At 45.0% G+C, this 22894-nt stretch overlaps 1 protein-coding gene across 1 annotated transcript; it reads left to right on the top strand.

Annotated features, from left to right (window-relative positions):
- Positions 1-2358: 2358 nt before the first annotated feature.
- On the top strand, positions 2359-20675 carry BBS2 (Bardet-Biedl syndrome 2). Its single transcript, XM_068693830.1, has 17 exons — positions 2359-2570; positions 2649-2876; positions 3591-3716; positions 3994-4056; positions 6940-7017; positions 9351-9455; positions 10359-10445; positions 11725-11860; positions 13242-13381; positions 14143-14287; positions 15117-15288; positions 16286-16415; positions 17344-17475; positions 18002-18139; positions 18614-18726; positions 19407-19555; positions 20237-20675. The coding sequence occupies exons 1-17, from the start codon at positions 2454-2456 to the stop codon at positions 20341-20343; spliced, it is 2166 nt and encodes a 721-aa protein (XP_068549931.1). The 5' UTR covers positions 2359-2453; the 3' UTR covers positions 20344-20675.
- The last annotated feature ends 2219 nt before the right edge of the window (positions 20676-22894 follow it).

Consider the following 22894-nt stretch of genomic DNA (forward strand, 5'->3'; position numbering starts at 1 on the left):
GGGGTGAAGCTGGCCCTGCAGCCCCCTTGGTGGGCACCCCGGGGGGATGCTCCGGGCGCTCCCGGTGTTCCTGGCAGGTTTTGGGGCCGGGCGATGTCTGTTTGGGCACGCCTGGGAGATGAAAGGGCTGCTTCCCTTTTTGATCCTGAAACTCTCATAAATGTTAATGGGAATTACTTCAAGGTCTAATGAGGGCAGAACTGCAGCCCCCAAGGGGAGCAAGGGGCGAGGATGGATGAAGCTTTGGCTGGGAAATAGGAGCACTCACGAGAGCTGAGCTGGGGCTCACACTGACCCCCCAGGATAGACACCCCAGTGTCTTTCTGTCCCACCGCCCAGCGTTGCTGGCACTGCCTGCTTCATTAGGCATCATCTGAACTCTCATCATCATCGTAACTCACCAGCCTGATGCTTTCCCAGTGTGCAGCTCGGATTTTTTTTTTCCTCTGCTCCTTCCCTTCCCTTTGTGTTTCTCAGGTTCCCACAGACTTCAAACTCACCTGCTCCAACTGCTCGCCGCCTCCCCTGGCTGAAACGTGACCTGAAGTTTCCAAGTATCATTACCTTGGGCATATTTAATTTCATTTTTTCCCCCACTTGCTAATTTTCAGAATTAGAAGCCAAGGGAAGAGCGATGAGCAATCCCCCGGGACGTTAAGCAGACACTTGTCTGAGCTTGCACAACACCAACCCCCTCCATGCAAGCACACCGAATAAAAGGATGCCATGCTCTCCTTGATGTCTTCATAGCCTGCATCTGCCCAGTGCCAGAAACCATGCAAGCAGTGGCCCTGGTCCTGTGCCCATGGTAAAAGCTCACGTAGCCAATGCTTTTGGGAAGGCAGTAGCTCTCTCAACCCCAATCCCAACCCCAATCCCCATTCCCATCCCCACTTCTCCCCCAGCCCTCTCTATCCCCCCTTGGAGGGCTGGCGATGGTGATTTTTGCCAACATTTAACCCAGCCACCCACCGCTCGATATCTGAGCAGGGTTTTACATCTTGCCAGGGAACATCAGGCAGGAAGCTCCGGTCAGATAAGGACATGGTGAATTTCGAGCTATATTTGAAGTTTTTGCCAATAAACAGCTCCTGGGTGGGCAGCGATGCTCGTCCTGCCACTGCCACAGCCAGCTCCTCCTCGCGCAGCCGAGCTTTGCCTAGAAAGACAACAAATGGTGCCAGCTGTGTTTTGGTAAAGCCGAATTCCCCTGGGAGCTACAAAGAGGCCAACACTGAGTGCTGGATCCTCAGGTCGGCATGATGGTGACTCTTGGTGCTTATGAGAGCCCCAGACCTGATGGACAGTGGCCATGAAAACAGGCTGGGAAGGCCCTCGCCTCTGCACAGCTCGCTGAGATTTTATTTTGAATAAAATAGCTGCGTGCCTTGAAGGGACTGTCCTGCTCTCTGTAACTGTGCTTTTTAAATTAAGGGATATGAACGCTAAAAAGGGGATGGCACTGTTTTCCTGGCTCTGCTGTACATCAGCAGGACGGACAGAAGACAGATGCGGTACAGATGGAGGTGCCAGCCTGCAGCAGGCAGAGTAAGGCAGAAGGGCTCCGAGGTGGCCCTTTCCTGGCTGAATTTAACTCCTGGTGGGCTTTCACGGCTCTTCTCCTCCTCACCTTGCCTGAAAAACCCAGCCTGACCTCGGGGTGCTGCTCCTCAGGGCATAGCTGAGGGGAAGGCACTGGGCTCACTGGTGCTGCCAACTGCCTCCAGCCCCCCAACTGCCCCCCAACAGCACCCCCAATCCCACAACTGCCCCCCTGCTTTGCCAGCTGCCCCTCAGCTGCCCCTGTGCTACCTCAACTGCCCCCATGCCCCTCAAACTGCCCCCAATTTTCCCCTCCAGCTGCCCCTGTGCCCCTCCAACTACCCCAAATGCACCCCCCCTAACCACCCCACCACCTAACTGCCCCCCCAATTGCCCCCCGTACCTTATTGTTCCCCCATCTCCCCACCTCACTACCCTCCCCACCTAATTGCCCCCCATATCTTATTGCCCTCCCCAACTGCCCCAAAAACACCCTAACTCCCCCCCCACCTCCCTAACTGCACCCCCACCTAACTGCCCCCCAATCTCTAGCTGCCCCCCACCTATCTGCCCCCTCAGCACTAACTGCCCCCCCAGTTCTCTAATTGCCCTCTCAGCACTCTTAACTGCCTCTACTGACCCCCAGCTCTCTAATTGCCCCCTCAGCACTCTAACTGCCCCCCCAGCTCTCTAATTGCCCCCCCCAGCTCTCTAATTGCCCCCCACCACCCTAACTGCCCCCCCAATTGCCCCCTCAGCCCCCAGTTACCCCCCAGCCCCTCACAGCCCCTCACCGCCCCCCCTCCCGCTCCGCCCCGTGACGCGGCGCCGTGCGCGGGCGGCGCCAAGCCCAGGCCCGAGCCGCGCTGTGGCGGTGCCGGTCCCGGTCCCGGTCCCCGTCCCCCCCCACCATGCTGGTCCCCGTCTTCACCCTGAAGCTGAGCCACAAGCTCGTGCCCCGCACCGTGGCTCTGGGCCGCTTCGACGGGACCCACCCGTGCCTGGCGGCCGCCACCCAAGCGGGCAAGGTAACAGCGGGGGGGGAGGCAACAGGGGGGCGGCGCGGGGCGCTCCCTCACTGCCTCCCCCCATTCTGCTCCCCTCAGGTCTTCATCCACAGCCCGCACAGCCCCGGCCACCGGCCCGGCCCCAGCCGCATGGTGCCGAGCGGCCAGGACGCCGCCGTTTCTCTCCTCAACATCAACCAGGCCATCTCCTGCCTCAGCGCCGGGCCGCTGCGCCCGCAGCCGGCCGCCGACTGCCTGCTGGTGGGCACCGCCACCAGCCTGCTGGCCTACGACGTGCACGACAACTCGGAGCTGTTCTACCGAGAGGCGAGTCGAGGCGGCTTGCTGCCCGCCCCCCGAAAATAAAGTGTCACTGGGATGCGTACACATGAAGGACAGAGCGTTAGTAGGGTGTCTAGCTGTGTATGTGTGAGGATGTAGGATGTGCACCTGTGTGTACAAAGCATTAGTAGGGTGTATACCCACGTAGTGTGAGGGAGAGCACGTTGCCATAACACATCAACCTAGCAAGGCAAAATTTATACATTTTACTCAGTGTCTAGAGCTCAGCTAAGCTCATTTTTTCACCCTCATCTGCGCAGGTCACACATAGTGACAGGAATTGTGGGTTTTAGCAGGGAATCAGAAAATATAAGGAAAAACTTGAGGTCTTGGATTTACGTGACAGCACAACTCGCTTTGTAGGAAAAGGTTAATGGTCAACACACGTGCATAACTAGTCAAAACACCTTAGTTCTTGGCTTTATAACCCCCCTAATTCACCCGTGGGCCCGACTTCATGTCTGGTTTCTCGTTAGCCCCTCTCAGAAATGGTGGTTGGCAGTTTTGTCTTGCCTTATGACAACCCCGCTGTAACTGCACCCACAAAGTGGAAGGGGAGCACACACCCAGGTTCTACTGCAAGACTCTGGCACTGCTAGAAAGGAGGCAAATGTGGTAATGTGGGAAGCTTTTTTAATCGGTGTGCTCTGATGTCACATTACTTGTTTTGTTTTGTTTTCCTTTAATGTTTCTCTGTAGGTTTCCGATGGAGCCAATGCAATAGTTCTTGGAAAGCTGGGAGATATCGCATCTCCACTTGCTATTATTGGTGGCAACTGTGCCCTGCAAGGCTTTGATTACAAAGGAAACGACCTTTTTTGGACGGTAGGGCTGCACAGAAATGCTTTTGATGTTATTAAAAGATTCATTTGGTGGCACTAATTGCTGTGGATTTTTTTTTAATATGATATATGTTAATTTGGTTGTTGAACAGCTAAGATCTTTCTTAATTTATTTCAGAGCTTAAACTCTGTGTGTTTGACCATGTGTTTAGTGCATTCAGATGTTACCCAAGTACTTGACTGCGCTCATTGCAGCTGAGATAATAAATAGTGTAGCTTCTGACAGCTGTCAGTGTTGAAGATGGTCTTTCTCATTTTAGGTTACTGGAGACAACGTTCGTTCGTTAGCACTGTGCGACTTTGACGGTGATGGCAAAACGGAGGTTTGTTTGTAACCACTTACACGTAAATTCGGCTGTTTTCATGGTTTTATAGTAGTAGGGAAAAAAAAAAAAAGCAGTATCAAATACAACTGACATACTACCAGTGAAAATGATCCCTGTGGGGAAGCTGTCCCTTTTTCAGGCTCCAGCCTGGCAGAACCAGGCACCATTGCTCAATCTGCATATGGGGAGCAGCCCTGCTCTCTGGCACTACTTGGAATGTGTGAAACGAGGCATATTTGGGGGCTTCACAGTGTTGCTGCCTTGCCTTGGTGAATAGATGGCCAGCTGCGATGGAAACTTCTCTCATGTTTTTTGAACTATACCAGAAATACAGGGGAAATACAATGAAACATCTCTGATCATCAGTTGCAAGGCATCTGTTTCAGTCATATTTTTTGAACATGTTTATAAATATTTTTTTAAGTGGCAGAGGTACAACTCGCAAGCATCTTACAGTGAAAGTGAGCCCTTAAAAAGCTGTGCTGCGAAGCACTTCACTTATGATTGCCAAAATCACAGAGTCTGTCTTTGCCTCCATTCTCCCTGTTTCTTCTCCACAGTGATGTGAGGAAATAGTATGTTCCTTACTTTTCGGATTTAAAATGAAAAGAGTAGCACGCATCTTGCTGATAGGATGTGAGACATGATAGGAAACAGCTGCTGTTCTAATCACGCAGACTGCGATGGATGGGTGACGTGAATTTGGGTGGCATCTTCTGTTTTTGTAAATGTTCTTCCATCCTGTGTGAATTGAAGGATCTTGGCTATAAACATGACTCTTAAAGAAAAAAGAATGGCTTCCTAGTATGCTTCAGATGCAAATAAATAACCTGTTAAGTCACCACGCTAGAAGTACGTACTTTTGTCATCTTCCAATTTTAATCAGAATTAATTTAAGCTCTTCTCTTGAATTCCCAGAAAGTCCTCATTTGTGATGTTTCCTTGAACTATGTCATGTTTATAGTGACATGTACATGGCCTCTATATCTTTGGTGTTTCTTACAGCTGCTGTGCTGGTGCAGACCCTTTGTTTGATTGGGATCTTTAGGAAACAGAAAATCTTGCAGGTTTTACAACCAATTTCAGCACAGCTTCTTTTAGGGCATTTTAAAGAAATGGTTATAGAAAGGGTGATGGTTATAGAAAGCAGAGGCAGTGGATAAAGGTTCTTGCCTTCTGTGAGAAAACAGGGAAACTGATCGGTGGTGCTATCTGTAAATGTTTTGCACTTGGGCTTCTAAGTGCTTTTTTTGTTCTGTTTTCCTGCTTGACAAAGGTTCAGTCTCAGCAGTTGGTATAATCTGTTGCTGCTTTGAGCTAGGCAGGGTTGGATGCCTTAACCAACCAACTTACACGGCCAGTTAGCCCAGCATCCATTTTCTGAGATTTTTTGGGTTCTTTCTACTCTTAAATGTCTACAAGATTTTTTGTAAGCTGTGGTTTATGTGAAACTGCATCTGGTTTACAACTGAAATTGATTTTTTTTTTGTTGGTTTGTTTTATCTGATAAGTGGATGTGCTAACTTTATTTCTGTTCTTCCCCCGTGAAAATACATGTATGCCTACATTTAAAATGGACCGATTTTTAAACCTGTGTGACTAGACTTCTGTCATTTAATAGCTAGCAAAACTGATTTGTTCAAGTCACTGTCTTAGGATGTTAGATTGGCAAGATGGGAGAAAGTAAACAGTGTCAGAGACTTGGGGGACAGTGGGGGAATTTTTCCTTACTTTTTCACGTTTGAGTCCAGGGAGATGAAAGTCACCAAGGTGGACAACTTCAATAAAATCAAATTAGTAAAGCATCTTCTAGGCACCTGTATGTGATGCAGGGTCACCAGTAACTGATGTGGCTTTCTGTGCATTTAGCTAGTTGCTGCTAGATGGTGGAGTCATGGCTTGTCAAGAAATCTCTACAATTTTATTTGCAATAAATTATTTCAATAGCTACAGTAAATTTAGGCTTGTGTAATTTAGTTTGTCATAATTTGAAGCACCTTTACCTTGGAAGAAGAGAAGTCTTGCTTATTTATTTATTTAAATCCAACTTCAGTATGTGTTTGTATCCATTCTGCCAAGTAAAGATGGAAGGCTCATGGGTTCCAGTGGGGAAAGGCACTACCGAGTTTTAAGCTTTGATTTATAATTCAGTTTCTGTCATTGTTTAGATGGGTGCAGGACTGTTCCTTGCTTTCTCCTTTTCAGTTAATACCTTCTACCTGCTCAAACCTAGGAAATAGGAAACAAGCTAATAAATAGAGAGATGATAAGGAGTGAGAATGCAGAAGACCTGATGCACTGCTGATGTCCTATTTGTGTAATCGTTTACATCAAGCTAAAGCCCATTTTGCCCTTGCTTTGTGGTAGTGGCAGCCACCATCTGTAGGAGAGGCAGTGATGGTTGCTTGGGTTCATTGGGTTTGAGCATTTACACGAGGGCTGGCTGGTCAGTGAAAGGTTTTCCAGCTGTTTGTAGTAAGTTTGTAGTAAGTCAGAACTTTGTATGTCCCCTGCTCCAGCACAGGCAACGCAGTACTTTGGTGTGTATAGTTGTGGTTACAAATGATAACAGCAAGGAAAGAGCATAGCGCTGATGACCCAAAGTATCTCTTCTCATTCCTACCCCAGATGTTTCACGGTGCTTTTGTAGAGTCCAACTTGCCAAAAAAGTGTGACTAGTACTCAGTCAATGGGGAACTTCTGAAAGCTTGTCTTGACAGAGGGTGCCCTTTGTTCTGCTGGCAACATTTCCTATTGCTGTTGAAACCTCTCCATTGCTGGACTTGGAATATTTGTTTGCTTTCTCTGTACAACAGTCTGTGATTTTTATTTTCTTGCCTCAATTAACCCTTGTTAAGGTAGATTTCATTATTTTTGTAGCTTCTTGTTGGCTCCGAAGATTTTGATATCCGAGTATTTAAAGAAGATGAGATTGTGGCGGAAATGTCAGAAACAGAGGTAAATTATTTCTAGCTAACGTTTATTACGTTTATTACACGGATTAAGTTGAAAAATGTTGTGTACTATAAAGCTTTTCTGGTTACTCTGGTTCAAATGTATTGTGTAGTTAAATAGTTACTTAACGGTTTGGCACGGTATCTATCCAGCTAGCATTGCAAAAGTTAGGGTTTAACAACATCTTCAATAACACTTGCACGGGGTTTCTTGCTTTTTTATTTGTTTACAAACCTTTAACCAGACTAAGGAAAGTAATTGTTGTCTGACTGAAAAGCAGGGCCCTGTCCAAAGGTGGTTGTGGTTCCAGGAAGGAGCCCACTTACTGAAGCTCTTAGTGCCTCCTGAGCAACAGGATGTCTTCTGCTGCTGTTTCCTCAAAAGTGTTGACACAATCATGATGGGACAACTTGTCCCCGTGTGTATCCACACGGTGTGTGGCTGGGTACAAGGGGGCCACCCAGGCAAAACTGGAGTATTGTATCGCAGTTGGTCGTACGCTGGCTGCACAAAGAGGGCTGCACTTCTGTAATGCCTGGAGTACAACCTTTGTCCTTGAAGATCTGAGGACTCCTTGCTGCCAGAGTTAGGACTAAAAGGCTTAGTTAGCTATTAAACGACTTAGAAAGAGCTCTTAAAGATGAATGAGGGCAGTGTTCCAGGAAAAGGAGCTGTTAATACAGCTAGAATTAGAACTGGGCATAACAGAATACATCCCACTATCTGTGCAACAGCCAATCCAGAGTCATGTTGGGATTTCCAGTTAAGGGGAAGTGAATGACCCATCACTCTCATGTATGGTTTACTTCCAGATCTACAGTAGAGTTGTTTCAAATTCACACCTGTAGAGCCTTAAGAGACCTGTTACAGTCTTACTGTTCTAATTTGAAAGGGCACAGCTGCACCTAAACCTTTCCTTTTAGGAAGACAAGTACAAGAGACAGTGGCTTTGCACATTGTACACATATTGGAAGACTCGAATAGTTTGCATTTTCTGTGTTTAATTGCTTCTTCTGATGAAAATGAGATCACAAAAGCTGTTGTGTTGTGATTCTTGATTTTATAAATGCACACTTAGGGTATGCAGGGTATTGTTGCCTCTGTGACTTTTTGTCTGTTGCTGGGGTCTTCTGTCCTCTCTGGGTGCTCGCAGTTTGGAGGGTGCTGTTACTTGGGAAAGGCTTTGGAGAAGGTCCACGAGAGGGAACGGTGACGGGTTTGGAAACCGTACTCTGTAGCAAAAAATCCAGGAGCACAGTCAGCTGAGCTTAATGCAGCTTACATGTTGCTTTCATGACTGTCTGCAGACACCCGCCTGTAGGACTGAATTGTTGCCAAGAGCTCTGATTAAGGACACCACGCATAGCAATGCGGAGTGGCTGTAGCCTGAAAGCAGACACTAAGGTGCACATGCTAAACGGTGGGGATGATTGCTACCTTCTCTGTGACTTCAGCAGAGGCAGGGGTGGATTCAGTTTCACTGGGAGTCTTCACAGCAAGGTCTGTTTTTTAGAGAAGTGCTGGAGTTGAAGAAGGAGTTAATTTTAAGGAAATCTCATGAGCTACCTTGTATGGGAGACCAGACAGACTCTTGTACTTGTTCCTCCCTACATTAAGATCTCTAGTATTTGTGCAAGGTAAAACGATACATGTCCAAGCACTTAGAGACCTTGCTCAGTGAAGAACTGTGAGTTAATGCTTCTCAAAAGGAGGGAGAAATGGTGTGGGTTATGGCTCTCAGGTCTTTTCCTGGAGCTGTTGCTTATTCAGGTAATACCCAGCCCGCTGTTGTAATTGTCTTCCTGAAAAACTCCGACCGTGGGAGCTGTTAATTTTTATCTTGCTAATCTTAGGCAAAGGTTTTCTACCAATATCTCTAGGGCTTTCCCAGCCCGTGTCATGTTGAACTCAGATCCTGAAGATTTAAGGAGTGTTGTGTGTCTGGAGCAGGTTTTCAGTGGCAATGTATTAACACCGATGACCACAGGAATCCTACAAGCAGTTGGGCGGCTGATTGTGGTAGTAAATATTTGATCAAAGAACACAGTTTGAGGGCAATTCTGCAATCTTTGCTGAATTGTATGTTAACATTGGCAATGCAGCTTGTGTGGGGAAATCCTACAAGGCCTTTGGTCATGTTAAATTGAGTTTTAAAAATAATTATTTCAACATTTAGTGCTCCGTACAGTAGACTTACAGTTAAATTTCAATGAATGTACAGTTCATATGATAGAGATGGTGTATAGTCTGTTCTCTGGTACTTGAAGATGCAGAAGTAGATGTGTCCTGCCTGATTCATGTATTTTCTCTCTCTTGTCTCCCCTTTCCCCCACAAGACTGTTACAGCACTTAGCCCCATGTACGGCAGTCGCTTTGGCTATGCTCTTTCTAACGGGACAGTCGGAGTTTATGACAAGACAGCCCGCTACTGGAGGATTAAGGTTAGTCCAATGCTGGAATGACATCACAGAAAGTTTCAATTCTCCTGAGGGTTTGGTGGCTAGTCTCTGGTCGTTCTGGTAACACCAAAACTCCTCAGAAGAACTTGAAATTTTCTTCTGAGCATAGCACTTAGTGTAACTTTGTTGTTACAAAATCTACCCATTTTTATCGATGCATGCAAAATTAGTAATGTATCAGTTCCTTCAGCACTTTTGGGACTACTGATGATGGCTTTAACAGCACTGGTAAAACCATACAACTGGGGATGCTTCAGCTTTGCAGGGTCACTTAAGGAACAGAGATGCAACAGCAAAATGTGAACTATTTGTTAGAAAATGCTTCTGGCTGCATTGTTGAATCAATAAACTCTTTTTCAAAGACCGAATTCATCTTGCATTGTATATGTTCAAAGCTAATTTTTCTACATCAAAAGCAAGGAGTTGCTGTAGCAAATCACTGTTGGGAAGAGCTTTCATTTTAATATTCTTAATATAGCACAGATTAGAACAGCCTGTTCAATAGCAATAAGAAGGATTCCTTGGGAGGTGGCAAGAAGAGGTTAATGGCTTTCCTCAGTGGTCTCATTTTATGAAAATGTTGAAACTGATTTTTTCTAGAAAATCTGTTTTTTATACTTTCTGAATTCTAATCATCTGCTTGGATGAAAATTATTCAAGGGAAAAATCAGGTTCTTTGAGAGCAGTGGACTAGATTCATAATGCGAGAGCGAAAGATTTCGAAGATGTGTGTGATCTTGCAGATAGTGATGCTGTAACTTCCTTTTAAGAGAAGTTTTTCTGTTCCTTTCTGTGGACTCATTCTTCAGTGTCTTGCATGTATCAAGCATGTACAGGTTAGAAAACATACCCCATTGTAGTTTGTTCTTTGTTTTCTGTCCTCAGTCTAAGAACCACGCGATGAGCATACATGCGTTTGACCTCAACTCTGATGGGGTATGCGAGTTGATCACTGGCTGGTCCAATGGGAAGGTGAGCTCATACTGGGGGAAAACAAGGAGGTGTAAATCTGGAAGCTGTGTTCTAACGGGGCTGTTAATTTTTCTGAAGTAGAACAGACAAAATATTAAAAGACTGTTGAAAAATGAGCGCTGAAGTATTATTATGGTAAACTTAGTTTGTCTGGCGAATCCTGTGCCAAATGCAAGATCAGTCAGAGAAAATCTCCCTCTGCTTGCTTCAGAGTCAATTGCTAAGGTGTGGCAAGTTGTTTCTATAGTAGCAGAGATCATACGCCACATCCTACAGATCTCAAGTCTCTTCGGCTGTGTCTTGGGCGCATGCTAATAATCTGCCGTGCACCCTGAATGTTCTCAAACTACAGGGGAAAAAAGGAGTGGTTATGTAAGAGGAGAACGGCGTCAGTCTTGACTGTGGCAGGATTAGAGTAAATCCATCAAAGTATTATTTAATCCTATGTAAAGGCATGCTATACAGCTCGGTCTAGTCTCTTAAGCCTGTTGCTTGGTATTTCCCTTTGCCAGAAATGACTGTTCTAGCTGCCAAATCTCTCTTGGACACAGCTTGCAAATTTTTTTTTTTGGTAAATCTGTGCTTCTTTCTTAGCACCTCTCATTACTCTCATTAGCCTGGAGGAATTTAATTAACTTCATATCAAGCTGGCAGTCTAGAGCCCAGATATGTTGTAATTTATGTTGGATTAGGTGTATAACATCATTAAAGAGAGAACCTCTCCTTGCTATACTCCTTTTTCTGTTCTTTTCAACTGGCAGTCTCTACCCTGCGTGTTGGTCTGAAACAGTCCCTAGCTCCTAGAAAGAGTAATGTTGGTCCCATGCTTTGCAAGAGACACTATCCACAGACCTGAGCTCCCCTCTCCATCGAAAGATAACTAAAGGTTGTGACATGTGCGTAAAGGTAGCTCATCAGTCAAGGACAGCAAATAAGACGAGACACTGTAAATACTGCATTAAGGTTATTAACAGTTTGGTGCATCCACATGTGCACAACCTTCCCTGTGCAGGCTTGCAGACGACTTTTTTTTTCCTGTTGTTTGTAACTTGGGGAAGTATCTCTGAAGAGCAGTTCCTTCTGGCTGAGTCTGTCTAGAGGTCATTTGATAACACATTTTTCATCTGGAGCGTTCTGATCAGCAGAACTGCAGGTTCATCCATCTGCAGTTCCGTGAGTGGAGCTGGCTTTCAGTTAACAACCCGGAGTATGGTGTGGCATTTATTTTGGAGCTGGCTTATTTGTTCATGCTGTGTCTTGGAACTCTTTGCTGTTCCAGGTTGATGCGCGCAGTGACCGAACGGGGGAGGTCATTTTTAAGGACAACTTTGCCTCCTCGATTGCAGGCGTGGTGGAGGGGGATTACAGGATGGATGGGAGCACCCAGTTAATCTGCTGTTCAGTTGATGGTGAAGGTAAGAGCATTGTTCAGGATACTAATTTAACACACGGTGGTATCAGGCACATCACGTCATCTCAGATTACCTAACCGCTGTTTCGGTTCCACAGGCATTTTTGTGTGCCAAATTCCCTTTGCTTTGTGCAAAGTTAAGGGAATTTTGTGTTAGGCTATCTGCAAACAGGATTTTGAATATCGCTTTCTCCATGATAATCAGTGTGCATTTCATTATGGTCCAAGAAGCCATCAGAATTTGTTTGCCTAATAGAAAATGTCCCTTCCTAATAATGCAAAGAGGAACATGCTCAGTAAAGACGACAGTTTTTCAGGCAACATTATGAAAGATCAATATATGGGAAATACGTGCTAGTTGTTGGGTTGCTTAACAGTGGATAAAGGGGGTTAGAGAGCTTAAGGTGCGTGTATTTTGGTTTTGTTCGAAAGATGAGTTGTTAATTGTATTAGAAATTTTGGATGTCAACAGCCCTTTGTTTCCTGGGAATTTCTCTTCTGAGACTGTAGAACTGGTGGATTTGTCCCACCAGACTTTCAGGCAGTGAGACCTGGTTACTGTGACTGGAAACAGATATGATTGGAGATCATTTAAATAAGTTCAGCATGAATTTACGGGCATGCACGATGGCTCCAGGAAAGGCGCTGGTGTGATTATCCAACTGCTTGGCTTCAATGACCTGAGACAAACAGGTCTGGCACAGCCCACTGGAACAAAAGCCTGTCCTTGTTAAATAGCGCAGTGTTTTTCTGTCTCTCTTAATCACAGGCTGCTGGGAAGTGCTGGACTTTGGCTTCAGCATTGAAAGCCTTTTCCCAGGCTTACAGAAGGGGGATGTTGTATGCAGTATCCTAGCAGAGCTGTGTAGGTTAATATCACCAACGTGATCATGCTCTTCTGATGTGTGTGTCGGAAACCTTGGCACAGTGGGGATCCCTTTAGGCTGGAGCCTTTAGGCAGGGCTAAAAATAAACAGAAACTAATTAATAAAAAAAAGAGGCACTACTAAATAGTAATAGTAAATAATATTAATAATTACTAAATCATAATACAAAAATAAACACTGCATGGGCAAGCCTCTGCATTCTCACAATGCTTGTCATTGCTTGTCATTAGAGTTCTGTTTGGGACTGGCTTCCTTTCACACGAGGTCAATTGTAGGATTGAGAACATTGTTTTTCTGTGTATCAGTGTGTTTTCTGGCTTGCTCTTTCTAAAAGAAATGATTGACCTGCAAATAATAAAGTGAGCCCTTTTATCGGAGGGCATTGTGCACCCTGAATGTGTTTTTCTGTGTTCCTACAACTTTTAACTGGGGTTACGCAGTTGGGCAGCGTATTCTTTACAGGTGGCAGATTCTTCTGTGTGTTTTGTTTCTGTGCAGTCCGAGGCTATCTGCCAGGAGGTGAGGAGATGAAGGGAAACCTGATGGATACAAGTGCTGAGCAGGACCTGATCCGAGAACTTAGCCAGAAGAAACAAAATCTGCTTCTGGAATTAAGAAATTATGAGGAAAATGCCAAGGTACTATTTAAACAATGTGTAGGGCTGAAACCTGTCTTCCCATTGCTATAAATCTGTTGTAATCTGAGAGGAGGTCGTGGGGCAGCCTGGACAAGTCAGAGCTGTAACCTGCAATCAGCAGTGAGATTGTCTGCCTGGGATTCCTGCTTGCACGTCTGGCTCGCGCCTTGTGCAAGTTCAGAACTTGCTTTTCTTTCTGTAATAAGTAACGTGCTCCTTGCCTCATCAGCTCACTGGAGCAGTTGGGTTTGGAGCTGGGTTTTGTTCAGCCCTGTGCATCAGCTTACGACTGAAAATTGTAATTTTCCATGCCTAAGCCAACTTGGGAGTCAGAGAGGATTGTGTGAGACTGCTGCCAAGGTACACCGGCAGCGCGCTTGTGGCTTAATGGGGAAGGTGCAGAATTACAGGGCTTTGAAAAATAGTCTGAGGGAAGAGCAGGTTTATGTTTGAAAAGTAAATAACCACCGCAGCAAAAGCATGGAATTTTTGCTTAAAGTTAAATATATGTAAAATGCTTTTCTGAATGGAGGTTTGGGTACAGAGATGAGCTCCATCAACAACAAAGCACTTGAACAAATCGTGGCACAAGGGCCCACAGCTTCGTGCCTAATCCAGCTGCTGTTCATAAATACAGGAGGTGTCTGGGCATTGCAGCCTTCTCCTGCAGGAAAAGAGAACTGACTTACACACATGTTTTCTAGGTTGCTTGAATGAAAATCCTGAAATTCTGATACTGAAGGGTATGTGTTTTGGAACAGGCTGAACAGAACACTCAACTGAAGGAAGCTGATGGGCAGAGAGGTGTGATTCCAGCAAATACCCAACTCCAGACCTCCCTGTCAGTTAATCTGGGCTCTGACAGCCAGTCTGCCCACGTGGAGCTGTGTATTTCCACCACAAATGGTGAGTGGTAACCTGCAACCATTGGCATTTATTTCCATGTAAATTCATGCAAACATTTAGTTATATTTAGCTGATGATTTGCCTGTCTCCCCTTTATTGTCTGTAATTTCCCCTATGTGGTTGCTTTCCTTTCACAGTTTTGAATCAGCTGTGCTCCTTTGATGGGTCTGGGGAAGGGGGAGGAGTTTGCTGGAATTTACTTCTTGTGTTTTGTTTTCCAAGGCAATTAACATTTAACTTAGATGAAATGAGTTTTGGTGATCCCTGCAACATTCCTTGTGTTGACTGTAAGCAGTAAAAAGGAACACTGTGCTATTCCTCTGTGAAAGAATGAGTGCAGTGGTCAGTATAGAGGGATACGCTTCTGTCACAAAATTTTTATTGTAAAAAGCAAACAAAAAACAGCTGAGCGAAACAACATTAAAAAATCTGTTCCAAAAATTAATGGACAATCTTGGTTGTTTATGGGTGGATTACCTGGTACGTGTTAAACTGTGTAAGGAATGCAGAGACTACCACAGCAGCTTTGAGCTCAGGCTGTGTTCAGTTAAGTCTCTATGCTCGTGAGGGTGTTGCATGAATGCAGCTAGACCTCAGCTGCAAGACAGAAACTGCCCCAAAGCAGCGTATTCACCTAGCACTAGGTATGTTGAGAATGCAATCAGATCCAGATGTGGTAGTGCTGGTCATTTGCAATATGTTAACAGTTTAGAGGAGGGCTGTAAACAGTTGCTTGTGCTTAATTCTGAAAAAAAAAAAAAAGAAAAAGATTTTTTTTTCAAGAGGACAGCTGTTAATTTAGAAACTATTTTTTCTTCTCGTTGCTAAGACACAATCATCCGTGCTGTGCTGATCTTTGCTGAAGGCATATTTGAAGGAGAGAGCCACGTGGTACACCCCAGTCTCCAGAACCTCTCAGGTTGTGTTCGGGTTCCCCTTACTCCACCCAAAGATGTCCCTGTGGATTTGCACATCAAAGCCTTCGTGGGTTACAGGAACAGGTGAGGTTTATGTTGTGAACTCTGCTGGTCTCCAGTGTGTGACAGGAAACACCAGTGATGTGGCTTCATGCTTGTCCCACGGGAACTGCACCGTTAATTCCCTGATGCCTCACTTCTCTTGTTAGTGGAAGGCAAGCTGGAATACTTTCTTCAAAATACTGTTATGCTGAGCTCTGCTCCAGTCAGTTACTGGGACCTGCTGTGCTCTGGCTTTGCCTTTGACTTCTTGTCCAAGCCTGCTTTCTTGTGGGTCTCTGGAGGGAGCCATGAGAGGCAGAGGTTGTATCCAGACTGCCTGCTCTAAGAGTTTGCTGCTCCAGGGGCCTGAACGGTGGCAGCTCTTACCGTAATACTTGGGCAAACCTGGAGGCGCTGTGCTGTCTTTCAAGCCAAAAAGTAACCCTGAACCCATTTGACTTTGGGGCAAGTAGAAAGCAGCATATGCCTGATTTCAAGACAACGTTTTTCAAGTTTCCTCTTCATATATACTTTAAAAAAAACCCAAAACTTTCTCCCTGCTCACATCTGCCAGAACTGGCGGCGTCCCAGGAAGCAGCATCCTTTCGCTAAACAGGGAGGTGTATTTTGAGTGCTGGCCAAGCACTGCAGAAGAACAGAAGGAACTGAGTTCCTTTTTTTGTTTCCTCTGTTTGTCTAATTTACTGCTTTTAATAGTTCAGAAAGGCTGTTCATAAAATACCCAGTCACATAATGGAACCTTAAACGTGTAAGCCTAAAGAATATATTTCATTGGAAGGATTATGGAAACTGAAAGCAATAGGGAGGAATCATTCAACCTCGTAAAGAGATGCGATAAGCCTGGAATATCCAATTTCTACTGCATCCAGCTGCTTTCCAGCAGTAACCCGTTGTTTGCATTGCTGCAAGCTGTGGATGTTTATACCCAGGTAAAAAAAGAACCAGGAGCCCTTGCAAACAGGTGAATCACTGTTATGTTTGTAATTGTCTCTGTATTTTCCCTTTTGATTGCTTCCAGCACACAGTTCCATGTCTTTGAGCTGACGAGACAGCTTCCCCGCTTCTCCATGTATGCCCTGAGCAGCCCGGACTCAGCCACGGAGCCGCTGAGCTTTGTTAACTGCACGATGAATGAGAGGCCGCAGAGGGTGAGTTTCTGCTCTGCTTCCTAATTTCTAGTCCTGTTTACTGATGATGCTTTTCATGGCAAGTGAAGGGTTTGCAGTTAGCTTGAGATTTCCAAGAGCAAAGATTATTATGCAGTGGACTGCGTTTCTAGCCTTTGGAGTCTGTATGTTACAGCTTGACTTGGTATTTTTTGTTGTTGTTTTGTTTTTTAATTTTTAAAAATGCCTCACTTGAGACATTCCCAGCTTCAGGGATTCCTGCAGCTGCAGGAAATAATGACCTGAGATCATGAGGTATTTCAGATATTATCTCGTTTGCTCTGTGATGACTGATAGAGTGCCAGTGGCAGGATCCCTGTAGTGAATGATGAATGTTATAAATAGAGAACAGGATAAAGGCAGTGCAGTGCCCAGGTAACGGCTCAAATACCTAGCAGCTGAGCAGTGGTGCTGTAGTTTTGGTTCTGAAAGATCTGCATTGTGAGATGGTGGTGATCAGAGCTGGCCATTTCCCTCATAACGGTGAGGCTTTGCTATATGTGTGTCACCTTTCCTGCATTAAGGAGCCAAAGCAAAAAAAAAAAAAAAAAAAAACAAACAAAAAAGATGAAGCACACTTTCCTTTAAATTCTTGTAATAGAACCAAGCTTGTTTCCTAGCTTTCTCCAGTCTCTAGGCCTGGTCTTATGCTTTGACCTTGAGCTGTGGTTTTATATTGTTAGGTTTGATTTCCTTAAATATATTCAGTTTAGGAGCAGTGAGCCAACTGTCCCCACCCTAGCAAGTTCATGACATGCATTTAGTGGATGAAACTTAGTGAATGAAATTCCCAAGCTACCCTGAAGAGCCCTGCTGCCCTGTGCACATGTAAGGGCACTGCATGGCTCTCTAGATTTTCTGCACAGGTGATGGCTGATGCTCATCGTTCTTTATTTTTATTTTTTGCCAGATTATTATGTGGCTGAACCAGAGCTTCTTGCTGCCAGAGGATGCAGAGTTTCAGAGTGCTCCCTTTCAAGTTTGCTTCACTTCCCTTCGTAATGCAGGTCAGCTCTTCATCAAAATCAAGTCTGGCGGAGAGGTGAGTAACTTCACAGACAAGGGGAACGGCCATGTAATTATACACCAGTGAAACTTATAGGTGGTGCCAAGGGGAGGCTGTAAAAATGTAGGAGGACTGAACAGACAGAGGAAGTACTTAAGTTCCACGGATGATTTTGGCAACTTTTGAGTCTGTGTTACTCTTAGTGGGTGAAATTCCATTGCCACTCAACAAAGCAAATTGTTTAGCCTACAGATCTGTAGGAAGGTATTTGTTCCCACACAGAGTGGGAAGCCACAATTTGAGGCCCAGGGGCTGCCCATAACTCCTGTACTGGCCTTGTATGCACAAATTCCTTTTTCCTCAAGCCTAAATAAAAGCCCCTTTGAAATCGGTGTCTCCTTATCTCCAGCAAGCCTTAGAGCTTATTCTTGGAACAATCTTGCCTCTTAAAGTGAACTGCTTTGAGCCTTGATGTCTGTTCTAGAGGCAGTCCTGCTGAGCAGTTTCAGGAGATATTTGGTCATGGAAGAGCCTTTAAGTGCTTTCTTGTCCTTTCTGACAGATTTCAATTAGCACGGATGATATTGATTTAGCTGGTGACATTATCCAGTCAATGGCCTCCTTTCTGGCAATTGAAGATCTGCAGGTGGAAGCAGATTTCCCTGCGTACTTTGAGGAGCTGAAGAAAGTGTTGGTCAAGGTGAGGAAGCATCGGGCACTTTTAAAATGGCAGCTAAGCAGTCACTGGGGACATTGGTGTGAGAGGAAAAGCTGAGGATCTCTAAGCTGCTTTATCTTCTTGGTGTAAATCAGCCAGCAGTGGTGTGCTGTGTATTCTGAGCAAAGGACAAAGGGGTTCCCTCAATCTTCTTTTTATTCTTTGTTGTATGGAACAGGGTCTTGGTCCCCAGCAGCTGAGCACTTAGAATAATGTAAATATATTGTCTGGAAGATAGCTGTGGATTTGGGTCAGGGCTTAAGATCTGCATCTTAGCAGAGCACTTCTTTCTGTGGGATGAGGTAAGGTACTGCTCTGGCAGCCAGAGGTTAGGGGAAGGAGGATGGTGTTAGGGATGCAGGTAGGTTAGGGTGGGATGTTACTTCCTCTTGCGCTGAGTTGAGGTGTTCCTGTACGTCCAGGGGGCCTTTTCTCTTGAATTTTTTCCTTGGACAGGTGGACGAGCACCACTCAGTGAATCAGAGGCTCACTGCTGACATGGCCGAGCACTCCAACCTCATCCGCAGCATGCTGGTTCAGGCAGAAGATGCACGACTCTTGGGAGACATGTGAGCAGTTGCCACTTTGTATGTTTTGGGTGTAGAACAGCCAGCCTTTGCTTTTCAGGCAGAAAAAAAGCACAAAAGTGTTTGTGTGGTGTGGTGGATGTCCAGTTACACTTCTTCATGCAGAATTGGTACCTTGGCTGCTCCCACCATGAGCTGATTTTTAGGTAGAAAACTAGCCTGGGGAAGGCAAAAGGGCAGGGTTAGGGGCTTAGCGTGGAGCAGGCAGGGAGAGTTGGCCTTGAGAAGGTGATATATTAGAAAAGACACATTAAGGGAAGAAGGAATTAAAAGCTGTCTGTGGTGCGTGAACCTCTGAGAACACCAGGAAATATATTTTAAGTGCCAGTCCCTTCACTCTGACTTCTGTGTTTGCTAATTTCCTGCCTTGACTGTGAAGGGTAACAATAAAGAGGTCGGAACTTCTGCAGAGCAGTGTCACTTTCACTGGGGAACGTGGCATCTCCTTTTTGGAGAACGTAACTACAAAAATAGACTCCTTATTCAGTTAAATAATGAGGTTAACCAACACGTCTAGACAAGTCTGCTGTCCTGTAGCTGCAGCCATGGAGGTAATGGTGGCAGCCATCACAACCATGCAGTGTTACACCTTTATATTGACAGACCAGGAATTATTTTCTTGTCCCCAGAGATTCAACTAACTGTGCTGATTGTTCCCCCAGGAAAAACATGAAAAAACGGTACATCGAGCTGTATGATCTTAACAGAGATTTAATAAATCAATACAAAATTCGTTGCAACAATCACACTGAGCTGTTGAATAATCTGAAAGCCGTGAACCAAGCAATCCAGAGGGCAGGCAGGTTACGTGGTAAGTATGCATATTGGGAGGGCACGGGGAGTCCTGGATCCCACTGAGGCAGATAAGATGCATCTCAGAGGCCACCTGGTTTGCTTAAGTGGCTTCAGGCTGTTTGCCCTGAAGCTAAATCAGTAGAAGTAACCTTTCATTGCTCAGTCCTAGCCGATTGCCTGTGACAATGAGCTGTCAGTGTCCAATATAATCTGGGATCACAGTATTTTGGAAAGAACAATTCAAAACAGTTTTCAGGTATAGAAATCACTAGTTTTGTTGAACATGATTTTTAAAACAGTTGTAAAGTAGTGTTTAAGTTCTTCGTTTATAACCTAGTTTAAAAAAAAAAAAGGAAGAAAGCTATGAACTTAAGCAAGGCTGTTTATATTTTTGTTAGTTCTGTTGGTCTTTGGAGAAGGAGTTTGTTGTTGTTGTTTTTGTTTTTTGTTTTGTATTTATAGCATTTCCCTTTCAACAAGTCCTTTAGGCTGCCCTGTAATACAGCTATGGAAAATTCTTTAAAGAAATGATTTTATTTATATATTAAGAAAAAGGCAAGGTGGGACTTTGCTGTTTGTGTAAAAATTTGTGAAAGAACCCTCTACACTTTGATCTTTATAAATATTTGTACTTTTTTTTTTTTTTTTTACTCAATAACTGAACTGTTTTCTTTTTTTTTTTCTTTTCTATTCACAGTTGGCAAACCTAAAACACAAGTGATCACTGCTTGTCGGGATGCAATAAGAAGCAACAACTTTAATGTGCTGTTCAGGATAATGCGTGTGGGGACAGCATCATCTTAAAACGACTAGAGGAACAGCAGTTGTGTAGTGGTGATGTTTCCATGCAGTAGGCAGGTACTGGACCAAAAACGAGACAAGCATTTAAGTTCCCTGCTCCATTGTAGAGTGGAGTAATTGCAAAGGTAGGATTTGAGTTAAGTCATCAGGCAAGAACTGGTATTTATGCAGGCCAAAGGACAGGAAGCTTCAGAGTTTGTGCAGATGTGGTATTTATGTAAGGCAGAGGTATAACCTTGAAACACTAATTTTTCTTACAGGATCTTATTTATGTATTTTAATATATTTTGTAGTTACAGCATCAGTCTTTACCATTAAAACACAGACTGGTTTGACTGCTTTTGTTGTGATTTAGTTGGGGAGATGTTTACGGTTAAGTTATTTGCTGGAAAATGAAGCAGTTGTCTGGTTTCTGCATACACTAAGTTGGGGATATGTCTATTACCATATTTGCATTGTGGCTTAAGAACCTGGAGGTGAATGTGAAGTCAAACTGAAATGCAAGACCATGAGCCTGCTAGCTTTGGAATTGAGTTTTTGGAACTTGCCTCCAACTTCTGTTGTCAGCTACCGGTTTGTGCTCCCATATAGAATTATTCTGTGGTAGAGAACCCCTCGTTTTATTGTGGCAATGTGCTGCTTCCTGGGTAAATTGCAGCCCACTGCACTAGAAGCACCAAAAGGAAAACATCTTCTTGCTGGCTTTTAGGCCAGATGATCCTTGAAAGCTGTCCGGTTCCAGGGTAGGAAGGTAGGAAGTGGTCGGTTTCATATTTGATGCTCTCCCCACACCCAGATTGCAGGAAGTTGTCCTTCCAGCTGCTTGTTCCCTGCTACTGCTGGATGAAACTGCAGATACTGAGGTGGGTAAGGGCGTATTTCAGGAATGAGGAAAACAAACTACACACCCAGGCTTGGTGCATACTTATGAAGAGGTAGCAGTACATAATGGGATCAAAAGAAAGTATTGAAAAATCTCTTGGCCCTTGGCTCAAAACTGTTTATTAGTTGTGGGATCTCTTAAATTGGATTAAAATACTACAGTAGAACTGTAGTTTAGATATAAAGATATTTCAGAACCTTTGCCAAAACAAATTCCTACTAGAAGCTAAAAATATCCTGGACAGGATGGCGGCTGGGTGCCAGTGTTCCTGCTCCTGCACCATTCATCATGTCTACCACTGCATGGATCAATCTGCAGCACGGCGGGGAGTAGGCAGTCCATCACATCTGTGAAAGGATGTTCTTGGGTAGCTTCTCAGGGTTGTCAGCAGTACTCGCCTCCTGTAACTGCTCTGTCTATTTGCTAATACCAAATTAAAACCAACAGCCCACTGTTCGCTACGGGGCAGACAGCTGAATGGGGAAATTAATTCCTGCAATGTGTTCTAATCTCCAAAACAGCCCCTTGCCAGTGCTTCACCCCTTCAAGATGAAGAATTACACTGCTAAATGCGTGGATCTCTGTCACTTCCAATCTGCAGCAAGAGCTCATTTGAATCCTTTTAAGAACCTGGTTGTTAGTCAAATCCAGCTTCTTGGTGAAAAGGGTGGTGAGCCACCCGTGCTGTTCCAAGCGAGCAAGCTGTAAGACTTGATTATGGAACAGTCTCCTGGCATAAGTCTCGGGCTTTCTGCCACCTGCTGTACTTGTTCCCACTGTTTCCAGCTCTTCTTTTGCTCTTTACATTCAAAATCCTAATGCTTGCTTAGCTGCATTTCTGTAGTCCGTTCAATGATCAGAGAGTGTCTGTGATCAGAAAGCAGCTTTCCCATCCGCCTGACTTCCTGGGCTACACATCAGGCACTTCCAGTCCCGGCTCCGTTCTGCTCTTGGCAGCCTGTGTCACTGTCAGTCCTGCGGTCACAGTCCAGACCTCCGATACGGCTGATTTCCCCCGGCTAGGTTTCTGACAACAAATTTGTCATTTATTTTCCCGTAAAAACAACTTCTGTCTTTGCCAAAGGTACAATCCACATCCTGTAAGCTGAAGTGATACGAAGCTCGCAGTTGCTTGTTGAAATAAAGCAGCCCTTGGCTGGCACACAGCAGCAAGTTGACATAAGCAGCGTGCGCAGCTGAACCTGCACCAAGAAATGAGTAGCAAACAATCTGTACTGGTAAGATTCGGTCCAGGGCTATTGCGCAGTAATCCTCTTCTCAGGAATGGGAGGGGAATTGTTCACAACAAGTTAAGCCACTGGGCAAGTACAAAGTGAACTCTAAAATCACACTAGTAGCACGGCACGTTAGTTGCTAAAAATTATCGGGAAAGGCTGCTTGGACAGCAGCAGGCCTTGGTACATGCACTGGGAATTGGGTTCAGGCCATTTTCCTGCCCCTCTGGGGCATTTTGGTGCCTGCCTGAAATTGAAACTTGCACTGGGGCTCTGCTGTGCCTGCAGGCAGTGTGCTCACAGGGCACATGGCTTTCCCGTAAGGTCCCTTTGCTGCCTTAGAAATGTGCTGCCGAAATCCTGTGCTGGATCAGTGCCCTCTGAAGAGGGAGCTGTGCAACAGGGATTTCCTGTGTCCTAGTTCAAGTTCTGTTTT

This window comes from Anas acuta, chromosome 10, assembly GCF_963932015.1.
Source record: "Anas acuta chromosome 10, bAnaAcu1.1, whole genome shotgun sequence".
Taxonomy (NCBI): domain Eukaryota; kingdom Metazoa; phylum Chordata; class Aves; order Anseriformes; family Anatidae; genus Anas; species Anas acuta.

Bases quoted from the DNA above. Each gene is read 5' to 3' on its own strand.
- BBS2 (XM_068693830.1), top strand. From the start codon at position 2,454: ATGCTGGTCCCCGTCTTCACCCTGAAGCTGAGCCACAAGCTCGTGCCC. The intron at 2,877-3,590 runs GCGAGTCGAGGC...GTTTCTCTGTAG, and splicing joins CGGAGCTGTTCTACCGAGAG to GTTTCCGATGGAGCCAATGC. The intron at 14,288-15,116 runs GTGAGTGGTAAC...CTCGTTGCTAAG, and splicing joins GTGTATTTCCACCACAAATG to ACACAATCATCCGTGCTGTG.